At 43.1% G+C, this 11516-nt stretch overlaps 1 protein-coding gene across 2 annotated transcripts; it reads left to right on the top strand.

The window, feature by feature from the left end:
* The first annotated feature begins 250 nt into the window (after positions 1-250).
* Positions 251-8425, top strand: LOC105475011 (leiomodin 2). 2 transcript variants are annotated; one of them, XM_071094557.1, is made up of 4 exons: positions 259-622; positions 6167-7151; positions 7215-7510; positions 8050-8425. In XM_071094557.1, exons 1-4 carry the CDS (start codon positions 350-352, stop codon positions 8074-8076), a joined length of 1581 nt encoding a protein of 526 aa, XP_070950658.1. In that variant the 5' UTR covers positions 259-349; the 3' UTR covers positions 8077-8425. The 2 variants fall into 2 exon arrangements, with proteins under 2 accessions (XP_011728268.2, XP_070950658.1); XM_011729966.3 differs by having other exon boundaries at positions 251-622; positions 6167-7510.
* The last annotated feature ends 3091 nt before the right edge of the window (positions 8426-11516 follow it).

The raw sequence follows: 11516 nt of genomic DNA, 5'->3' as shown, positions 1-11516 counted from the left end.
TTACTCCTTATCTGAAACACTCTCTGCCTGTCCTCATGAGCTATCAGGCTCAGCTAAATATGGCCCTGGCCAGTATGTTAATAATCCCCACTGGTTCTGAGACCTCCATCCACCACCGATGTGACATTCTTTGTGTTCAAATGTCTAGCTGACGTCTGATGCTTAAAACAGCCCATGCTTTCACCCCTCTCTGCATTGTCACAGCCCTGTATCACCACTCTTAAAAGGCTCCCGCAGCCACTCCTAGCACCAGTTGTTGACCAGTCTGCCACTTGCCCCCCTGCCTGCTTCTGGCTGCCTTGAATGCCTGGTCCTTCAAGCTCCTTCTGGGTCTGACAAAGCAGGGACCATGTCTACCTTTGGCTACCGAAGAGGACTCAGTAAATATGAATCCATCGACGAGGATGAACTCCTCGCCTCCCTGTCAGCTGAGGAGCTGAAGGAGCTAGAGAGAGAGTTGGAAGACATTGAACCTGACCGCAACCTTCCCGTGGGGCTAAGGCAGAAGAGCCTGACTGAGAAAACCCCCACAGGGACATTCAGCAGAGAGGCACTGATGGCCTATTGGGAAAAGGAGTCCCAAAAACTCTTGGAGAAGGAGAGACTGGGGGAATGTGGAAAGGTAGGCTCTTGGGACTTTTCATTGGCTAACCCCACCTCCCCATCACCCCATCCCAAACCTAGACACTTGTTTTCCCTAACTTCTCAATTCTAATCACTTGAATTTTTCTATAACCCATTTATACTTGCTATTAAATCATTTCTCAGGCTGAAATAATCATGTAAATGCTATGGTCACCCAATGGATCATAATATGTAAAAATCTTAATTGGGGCTCTTTGATTACAAACAGAAAGCTCAAGCGGAAAATAATTCTCAACCAGTGTATGGGATTCAATATTTTGCCAAACATAAGTCTTGTTGGAGCTATAAGTTGGTAATGTTCCTAAGATATATGTGTACATATAACATGTATACATTTTTTTTTTCAGTTAAGTACGTTTATTCTCTCCTATAAAGACAAAAGTGGGAACACTGGTTGCTTTGACTGTGATAGTAGCTATGGTGAAATAGTTCTGTTCCAACACCAAGAAGTGTGGGGTGGTGGGAAGTACATGACACTGAGAGTCACGGGGCCTTGTTAAGAGTCCCTGCTCTGTTCCCATGTTGTTAGACCTTGAACTGTCACTTCAGGGTTCGCTTTCCCTCTGGATATCGAGGGAGTTAGAGACAGTGTTTCTTTTGTGAATCAAGAACCCCTTTGAAATTTTGATAAGTTATGAACCGTCTTAAAATAGCCCTGGGTTTGTGCAAAATACACCAACTTTTGCATAGAATTTCAAAATGATAACACATCCTGAAACCCATCTGAGGACTCAGGGGCAGCACAGCTGTATAGATGATCTCTAAGATTTCTGTCTCCTTTACGATGGTGATCCTGAGATTAGTAAATGTGCTTATATCAGAGCTCAGGTCTATGAATCTCTTGTGTATTGCCCAGTAAATGGTTACTTTGAATTTGCCAAATGAGTCATTACCAGCAGGAAGTCCAAAAGACTACTATTCTCTGGGAAAATAGTAATGATAATAAAGTGTCCATATAACAAAAAAAAATTCTTCCGGAATTATGGAAGAACAGAGGTCAGGAGAAACAGTTTAAAACCCTTGCACTCTGTTAGAATCATCTAAAGTCAAAATGGCCTAAAGCCAATGGCAAGACTTCCACAGCACTAATCTAGGGCTGTTAGATGATCTTGATGATAGGGTTATGTGGGCCACAATTGCAGCAAGATATGTGTGAGTTTTGTCCATGTCAATCATTGCAGGAAGGGCCACTGGGATCCGGCCAGGGTCTGCCAAGGCCATGGTATTGAGCAGCTAGAAGGGGTGTGTTAGAAGGAAGGACACATACAAGTCAGTACTTGGGCAGGTCAATTCCTCCACAACCATTGTTTTAAGAGGGATTTTTTTTTCTTTGATGTGATAATGAGTGTCAAAATAATAATGACATTATTATCACAATTATTTAAAACTCTCTAATAAAACTGGCCGGGTATGGTGGCTCACACCTGTAATCCCAACACTTTTTTGGGAGGCTGAGGCAGGAGAATCACTTGAGCCTAAGAGTTCAAGACCAGCTCTGGCAAATAGTGAGATCTCATCTCTAAAACAAACAAACAAAAAAATTAGCGGGGTGTGGTGGAACATTAGCAAGTGGTAGTCCCAGCTGCTCAGGAGGCTGAGGTGGGAGGATGGCTTCAGCATGGGAGGTTGAGGCTGCAGTGAGCTACGGCTGTGCCACTGCACTCAGTCTGAGCCACAAACCGAAACCTTGTCTCATTTAAAAAAAAAAAAAAGAATAAAACTGTCTCAGAATATCCAGGCTATACAACCAGTGTATCAATAATCCAACAAAGACTTTTTAATGTCACAATGTGTGACAGTGGTGGAAGCAAAGGGCAAAACTTGTCGTCAGCTGGATGAACCCACCTGATCCTGCCAAAGGTTTTGCTGATCCCTGCTAATGGCTTATGAGCTCAATTAGAGAGGCTGCTGTGTTGATGGACTTCAGTTCCTTTCTAGGCTAGTTAACTTTTCTCCCAGTACTTTCCCTGCTGGCCAGCTCTCTGTAGTTGCAAAGCGTGATGAGCAGGAGCTTGCTGATGGAGGGTGCAAATCTGATTCCCACAACAGGAAAACTCTCCATGCAACTGTGGGGTGGCTGGGGGAACAAGGTAGATGTGTAAGTGAAAAGCCGTAAAGTAGGGACCCTGAGAAGGAGCGGAGGGTCTTGACTGATTATCAGGCAGCTGGCTCTGTAAAGGCTTACAAAAAGCAGACGCAACACCTGTTGAATTGCAGACTTTCTGCCCACCTGGGCTTACACAAACTTACGCCACACTGGAGCTCCCAGGGACCCTAGAATCCCAATGGTCTAGCTCCCCTATTGACAGTGGTTCAATCTCAGCACAGGTGCCAATGAGTTTCTCCATTATCTCACTTCATTCTTAACTTTCTGCACTGGAGAACTGAGACAAGGCGAGGTTAAGAAATTCATTAGAAGTTAACAGAACTGTTAATTACATAGACCTGAAAATTAAAGAACATTTCAAAATTGTGGGTGCCCAGTCAGCAGCATCAGCATTACCCGGGATCTTCTTAGAACTGCAAATTATAGAGCTCCCCTCAATCTGATGAACGAGACACTCTGGGGATGGGGCCCAACAATTGGTGCTCTCACAGGTGATTATGACACACAGTAAAACTTAAGAACCGCTCAACTACAGTTACCTCCTGAACAACATGGGGGTCAGGCCCACCAACTCCTGCCCCTGCAGCATCCAAAATTCATGTATAACTTTGGACTCCCCCAAACCTTAACTACTAATAGCCTACTGTATACCAGAAGCCTTACCAATAACATAAACAGTCAATTAACACATACTTTGAATGTGATATGTACGTACATAATAGGGAGGCAATCAGGAGAAATGGCCACTCTTCTTATTACCTGATTTGTTTTCTAAGTTTGCTAACATTCCCCTTCTCCTTGTCTAGTCCCTTGACATCTCATCTCCCACCTCCTCATTCTACACCCTCCTTCCCACCTCCATTCTTCAAATAATCAGGGTTAACGCCAAAGCAGTGGCATATAGGAAATCTGTCATAAAACAGGCCCCTAGGGACAGAATATTTTATAAAGTGAGCAAAGTTTTTGCATCCTTTCACCTCGCCTCTGTAGACACCTTTTCCCCTTCTGTTCTTCTTTCTGCAGACGTCCCCCACCTAGGGTGACTAATCATCTCAGATTGTCCGGGACTGTCTAGATTTCATGACTAAAATCCTGGGGAAGCCTTCGCACTCAGGCAAACTGGGAGGGCTTGTCACCTTTCTCCTGTGTCTAGTCCTAACTCTCAGCTGTGGTTAACCAATGTCAACTTAGAGCCATTCGGTAAAGAAATAATTATTGAGCTCCTACTACATGCTAAGCACTGTGCTAGGTGAGCAAAGCAGACATGGTCCGCTGCTCTCAACAGCTAACCGTCTGCTGGGGAAAACAAGTGACCAAAATAAAGAGTGACAGGTACTTTATTGGGGCTGAGTACAGTGCTACGGGAATGCATGGGAGGGATAATTGGAGGGGATGTCAAAGAAGGCTTTCTGGGAGAGCTATCATTTAGATGCTATATGACAACTCACAGTTTCAGGTATTACCTATCCAGGTACATTACGAGGGGAAAACAGATCTTGCAGATAGAGCCAGAGGGTCTTTAAAAAAACCAAAGGGAATGAAATGTAATGGTGTCATACAAGGCTGTATACCTTGGATTTTGAGACAGGCCCCTTTCCTCCAAATACTAAAACAGCTAAAAATACATACAAACACACGAACACACACAGCTTTACAGGGACTAGAATGATAAGGAATTTGGAGTGGAATGGGGATGAGGAGAAGTCAGCCCACAATTCTTTCCTTCTCGGGTTAATCAATTTGTTTCATTGCTGGGCAGGGAAGGCTTCCTCTCTCCCCTCGCATATGCCTGCAGACTTGGCTAGAGCCACACTCTTTTTCTTATGTTGTTGCATTGTGACTTGCAGCCAGCTGCCACCAAACCTTTCTCTCTCTTTCTTTCTCTCTCTCTCTCTCACACACACACACACACACACACGCAGACACACAGTATCCGTCTCTCTCCCTCCCTGCTCCTGAAGAAGGGAGTAAAAGGGAGGAAATTAAGACTGGACAAGTCATCCCAGGAGTGGCTGACCCCTTCCCCAGGCCATCGCTTGGTGCCTGCCACTCCAAAGAGTGGATAACTGGAGGCTATTTTGTGACAGCAACTGGGCAAACAAGCCTGGAGAGATAAGTGCGGTGTTTTCCAAAGCTAGATCCACATGCCTCAGGCAGCGGGCACCCTTGGGGTCAGAAAAAAGTTGCCAATATAGAGAGAAGAATCAGGGCTTGGAGGACAGGGCAGGGTCCCAGGGCTGCAGAAAAGATAAAGAGAAAGGACTAAAGAGACAGCAGGAGAAAAAAATCAGACTCTGTCAGCAATTTCTAGACCTTTATTTTTGTAAAAATCAGAAAAGATAGCAAGAAAAAGAGAAACAAGGGGTCACTTGGGCTTCTTGTAAACAGGAAAGACAAAGATAGAATGAAATCGTGTTTGCCTGAAAGCCTTTCATAATTGATACATGCTAAATAATTTAAGACCATCAGGCTGGGGCAATGGCTTACTTCAAGATTTTCTACTGTTCTCTGCTGTTCCATCCACTTTACTGGTTAGAATCTAGTGGGTGCCAAGGGTGATTATCTTTCCCACCTGGTCTTCTGCAGTCTGTCTCATTTAACCCTGGACTAGATGGAGGTTTCAAGGTGAGCTTCCCAAAAGGGTGACCTGAATGTTTCCTCTGCATCGAACTGGATTTTGACTTCCTGCTGTCCTGAGCAGCAGCCCTGCCTTTAGACTTCCCTTGCCCAGATAAGGGACAGCTACAGAGGCAGCTCTCAGGTGATTCAGGGAGTCTCTGAATCCCTGTGCCGGCTCTACCGCAGAGGCAGATAAATGCCGGAGGAGCAAATGACAGCTCTGCTTCTGTCTACACTGAGGCAAGGCCTGGCAGAGGGTGGTTGGCTTCTGTCGCATCTGCTATGGATGGCAAATTTGGGAATTTTTGAGCGTTAAAAAGGGGAACTCATTAACATATTGTATATTTTTGTTGTCATTTGATTGCTTGAGATGGAGAAATAAGACAGAGTGATTCCAGAAGGGAGGGTTGAATTTGCTACATTGTAAGTAAATGGAGAGTTAACCAGTAAGAGTCGGTCCTCAGGAGGTGGACAAATTTATCAAGGTTTTCCAAAGCTGAAGTTCTGATTTATTTGTTCAGATTGGCAAAATGATTATATAATTTTATTCAATAAGTTGAATTCTGGATATTCTGTAGAAAACAAGAGAAATGTTTGTAGAAAAAGCTATTGCTCTTTATTGCAATAAAATGTCAGCCTTGGTCATGAGAACTAGACAGATCAGAAGCAGAGGACTGTTAACTTTTTTCCTTATAAACTTATGTCACTTGCCATGTGCTACTTTTGCAAGTTAAAAAATGTACTTAAAAATGATATCATTTTTAAGAAGCTTAACGATGATATCATACTCTTTAGGTTGCAGAAGACAAAGAGGAAAGTGAGGAAGAGCTTATCTTTACTGAAAGTAACAGTGAGGTTTCTGAGGAAGTGTATACAGAGGAGGAGGAGGAGTCCCAGGAGGAAGAGGAGGAAGAAGACAGCGATGAAGAGGAAAGAACAATTGAAACTGCAAAAGGGATTAATGGAACTGTAAATTATGATAGTGTCAATTCTGATAACTCTAAGCCAAAGATATTTAAAAGTCAAATAGAGAACATAAATTTGACCAACGACAGCAATGAAAGAAACACAGAGTCCCCAGCTGCCATTCACCCTTGTGGAAATCCTACAGTGATTGAGGACGCTTTGGACAAGATTAAAAGCAATGACCCTGACACCACAGAAGTCAATCTGAACAACATTGAGAACATCACAACACAGACCCTCACCCGCTTTGCTGAAGCCCTCAAGGACAACACTGTGGTGAAGACGTTCAGTCTGGCCAACACGCATGCCGACGACAGTGCAGCCATGGCCATTGCGGAGATGCTCAAAGTCAATGAGCACATCACCAATATAAACGTTGATTCCAACTTCATAACGGGAAAGGGGATCCTGGCCATCATGAGAGCTCTGCAGCACAACACGGTGCTCACGGAGCTGCGTTTCCACAACCAGAGGCACATCATGGGCAGCCAGGTGGAAATGGAGATTGTCAAGCTGCTGAAGGAGAACACGACGCTGCTGAGGCTGGGATACCATTTTGAGCTCCCAGGACCAAGAATGAGCATGACGAGCATTTTGACAAGAAATATGGATAAACAGAGGCAAAAACGTTTGCAGGAGCAAAAACAGCAGGAGGGATATGATGGAGGACCCAATCTTAGGACCAAAGTCTGGCAAAGAGGAACACCTAGCTCTTCACCTTATGTGTCTCCCAGGCACTCACCCTGGTCATCCCCAAAACTCTCCAAAAAAGTCCGGACTGTGAGGAGCCGTCCTCTGTCTCCTGTGGCCACACCTCCTCCTCCTCCCCCTCCTCCTCCTCCCCCTACCCCTCCTTCTTCCCAAAGGCTGCCACCACCTCCTCCTCCTCCCCCTCCTCCACTCCCAGAGAAAAAGCTCATTACCAGAAACATTGCAGAAGTCATCAAACAACAGGAGAGTGCCCAACGGGCATTACAAAATGGACAGAAAAAGAAAAAAGGGAAAAAGGTCAAGAAACAGCCAAACAATGTCCTAAAGGAAATAAAAAATTCTCTGAGGTCAGTGCAAGAGAAGAAAATGGAAGACAGTTCCCGACCTTCTACCCCACAGAGATCAGCTCATGAGAATCTCATGGAAGCAATTCGGGGAAGCAGCATAAAACAGCTAAAGCGGGTAAGTAACCAGAGAACAGACACAGGGGCACAGATACACTAAATGAGTTGTCCTCCATTGCACGGTGGAACCAAAGTCACCTCTCACAATACTTATCAGTACTTTCAATATTTTAGTATGCGAGAGCAAACACGCCAAGTTTGAAACATTAGGAGCGGGCACAAAAGTGAGCACATTTCCATTTGAGAGGAACATCTGGGCCACTTTCCCAGCCTCTCAGTCATATAAGGGCCAGGACCATTTTAAGACACTCCCGGACATACATGTCCCAATTCCCTTAAGAAGAAAACCAGGGAATATAATCTAAATTCCAAAAGGATTCACCACTTGTCAAAAATTTTACCACAGAGTTGTGATTGATTTGATACCTAATTTATAACATAAAATGTATAACATGGTAACAACAATTATTACCATGCAGCAATAATCAACCTATGCTTGAGTTCTTCTCAGAGGATACTGCTAGAGACATATCCTACGGATATTTTTCCCTTATCATGTGTGTTGTTTCATTGAGAGAAAATCCGCTATTTTTGTAGGTGGAAGTTCCAGAAGCCCTGCGATAAAAACACGATCTCTAGAAGAGGATGCAGAACTGTTCAGTGGTATTACGCAAAATGCATCGTGAGATGTTTCTAAAATAACTTCTTCAATTCAAAATGATCCCTGACTTTAAAAATAATCTCGCCCATTAATTCCGAAGAGAATCTTAAGAAACAATCAGCATGTTTCTTCTGTAAATATGAACATAAATTTATTTTTTATGTTGTGAGATTTGTATTGGCAAGAAGCAATTAATTTAAAGATGCTCTTCCTATCTCTAGATGTGTTGGTAACTCCGACTTGTAATGAGTTCATGAAATGTGCTGTTATTTTTGTAATCTCAATAAATGTGGATTGAAGTTTTTTCCCTTTTTTTTTAAGCCAAACTAATATTTTTCTGTGACTTGATACATCTGTCAGATTTTTGTAATCTCGATACATGTGTATTGAAGTTTTTTTCCCTTTTTTAAAAAAGCCAAACTAATATTTTTCTGTGAGTTGATACATCTGTCAGGTGTGTATGTAACATTACTGGATATTAAAAAATATTACATTCTCGCCCAAAAAGGGTCTGGGTCCTAAGCATTTGCCTTTCTTTGTTTCCTCTTGTTCAAGAAAATCTGATCAGATCTCTTTCTAAAGGACTGCAAGCAAGAATTTTTTTTATTTTTTATTTTTTTGAGACAGAGTCTGGCTCTGTTACCCAGGCTGGAGTGCAGTGGTGCAATCATACCTCATTGCAGCCTCAAACTCCTAGGCTCCACTGATCCTTCTGCCTCAGCCTCTGGAGTCCCTAGGACTACAGGCATGCACCACCACACCTGGCTAACAATTTGATTTTTTTTGTAGAGACGGGGTCTCACTGTGTTGCCTAGACTAGTTTCCAACTCCTGGGCTCAAGAGATCCTCGCACCCGGGGCTCTCAAAGCATGGGGATTATAGGTGTGAGCCAGCGTGCCCAGTAAGAACTTTCTTCAAAGTGAGATAAAAAGTTGTGAAAAGATCCCCATTGTGGTCATTATCATCTTAGATTCATGGATGCTAGACCCAGGATGAAGCTGATGCTTCCATATTTCCAGAAGTCCCATAGATACCCAGATGTCGATTCAATCATTTGTTATAAAAATGAATGATCTCTTGAAGGAATAAAATTGAAAAGAAGTTTCATGGTAGGAAGGAAATAAGTGCTAGAGGAATACTGGAAGATAAGACCCCTAAATTCAAAGCTACATTTTGGCTGATGCTAAGGATGATTCAAGTGGCTCTTTGAACTCTCCTTGGATAAGCCTTAGTCTAGTGGGTCTCTACACAAATCACAACGATGCCAACATTCACAAAATAGACATGGGGACATGGGGCACATGCATTTTTTCCAGCTATCCTTCTACCCCTGTCACTCAAGAAGTGTCTTAATTCAAATAAGAGAAAGACATATTGAATTACCTTCACTTCACTCTAGCTCTCCACTCTAATTTATGAAAGTTATAAGTCCCTCTAAAGTCCTTTGTATTAACTATGATTAGTGATGTATCCTTTGTGTCCTACAGATTATAACAGTGGTCTTGGCAAACTCTCTGGGTCACCCAGTAAATAATTGTTTGCTTCAGATACAGAGCTTTGGATTATCTCCAGTCAAGAGGATTGTGTTTCACTAGAAAATCTCTCCCATAGTCCTTCAGCCTGGCTCTTTGAGTCTGTTTCTGCTGTTCAGCCATTCTCTTACAGAATAACAACTGACATCATCACTTAAAAAGGATCCCAGTGGCCCATGAGCTAGTCGGTGCCCTGATTCCATGTGAGGGAGGGAAGGTGACTGATATTTTCTGAACTAAGTTGTCTCATGTTTTCACAACAACATTTAAAGGTTCTATTGCAATTTTATAGATGAGTAAACTGAGGTACAGAGAGGGTAAGCCTGGTGTCTCTGACTGTGAAGCTCATGCTCCTTTTGTGTCACTGTACCTCTCTTCTTCTATCCAGACTCAACCTCCCAAGGTTTACCGTTCTTAGAACAGTGGAGATCTTCATTTCCCTTGGTAGAGACGTCACTATTTTCACCTTGTGTTCAAAATTACATTCATTCTTGTTGTTCAAGGAAATAAAAGGTAAAATGTAGGTTTTTAAAAGGCATGTATGTGTGCAGGTGTGTGAATTTAGAACAGAAAGCCAAGGCAGGCGTTCCCTTCCTCTGACCCTTGTGTGTGCGTGAAGACAGGCTCTTCTAAGTCAAAGGGTTGTGAGAGGTGAACAGCTTCCACCTCCAGTCTGATGAGGCAGAGGAGCAAAAGTTTGCTGATAAACTGGGTCATTGATTAAGCCATGTGGCGATCCCAGGAGCGGGGTGTGGCAGCCCTCCTGAATAAAGAGGAAAAGGCTAGTACGAGTATTACCAGGAGCTGGTTGGGCTGGGGAGACTGATCAAGCCTTCTCACCAGAAGCAAGTGATGAGGAGATACATTTTCTCCTTTGCATTTTAACAAGCTGCCTTACTGTGGCTTTCTGTGCCTTAAGAGAGACCAACGTGTACTTACTAGGGACTTCACAAAGTTTAAATGAAGATACAGGCTCTCACATCAATCTAAGAAACAAAGTGATAAAGCACATAATAAGACAAGTGTAATATGGTCAGATTCTCAGCGGGCACATTTATCATTATGAAAAAAGCATTTCTACAATGTGTTCAGAATCCAGTACTGTAAACATGCAAAGTATTATGATGATCATTATTCAGCACAGAACGGGGATCCTGGTCCATCCTCCCTGGAAACTCATAAAGCTGATATGAAAACTAATTAGTTCATCCTCTATAAAGAGCTTTCAACTCACTGGGAGAGAGACTGTCCAAGAGCAGATGAAGTGTTTAGGCTGTGATTAATGTGCGCATGTTAATCTCTGAAAGTACAGCTCAGTACAGCTCATCCTGATTTGAAACAGGGCCAGGATGCTGAGTCCCTCTACTTCATGAGCCCTGCTGCCACAGGTATTTAATAACTCGGTGTCAGCAGGATCTTGATTTAATACCTGCCTGAGACTGTTGCTACCACTGGGTGAAAGGAAGAGGTAATTACAGGCTGCAGTGTCCCTATGCAGACGCCCTAAAGACGGGGAAATCAATACGCTCTTGAAAAGATCTCATAACTGCTTCCTTTCTCGACACAGTTAAAGCTGCCTCTTCCTTGTTTTTCTGAAGCTCTTAAGGTGGACTTTTATTTCCATAAATTGCCAAATGTATGATATAAAAGACTACAGATTGATCTAAAACTTACAAAACTCAGAAATATGGCAACAATATCGGTGCACTTAACAATCACAAATATTTTCCGAGTGCCTGCTGTGTTCCAGATACTCTTCCAAACACTGGAGGTAAACAGTGAGCAAAGGCAATAGAACCCCTGTCCTCATGTAACTTACATTCTAGTGTGAGGAGGAAGCTTACACTGCTCCTTCATGCATTCTGCATTTA

This window comes from Macaca nemestrina, chromosome 4 (assembly GCF_043159975.1).
Source record: "Macaca nemestrina isolate mMacNem1 chromosome 4, mMacNem.hap1, whole genome shotgun sequence".
NCBI lineage: Eukaryota > Metazoa > Chordata > Mammalia > Primates > Cercopithecidae > Macaca > Macaca nemestrina.
This window is presented reverse-complemented; position numbering and strand designations above follow the sequence as displayed.

What these genes read in the sequence shown, in the direction of transcription:
- LOC105475011 (XM_011729966.3), top strand. Translation starts at nt 350, where the DNA reads ATGTCTACCTTTGGCTACCGAAGAGGACTCAGTAAATATGAATCCATC. An exon ending in GACTGGGGGAATGTGGAAAG is followed by an intron (nt 623 to 6,166) that starts GTAGGCTCTTGG and finishes CATACTCTTTAG; the next exon opens with GTTGCAGAAGACAAAGAGGA. An exon ending in GCATAAAACAGCTAAAGCGG is followed by an intron (nt 7,511 to 8,049) that starts GTAAGTAACCAG and finishes CTATTTTTGTAG; the next exon opens with GTGGAAGTTCCAGAAGCCCT.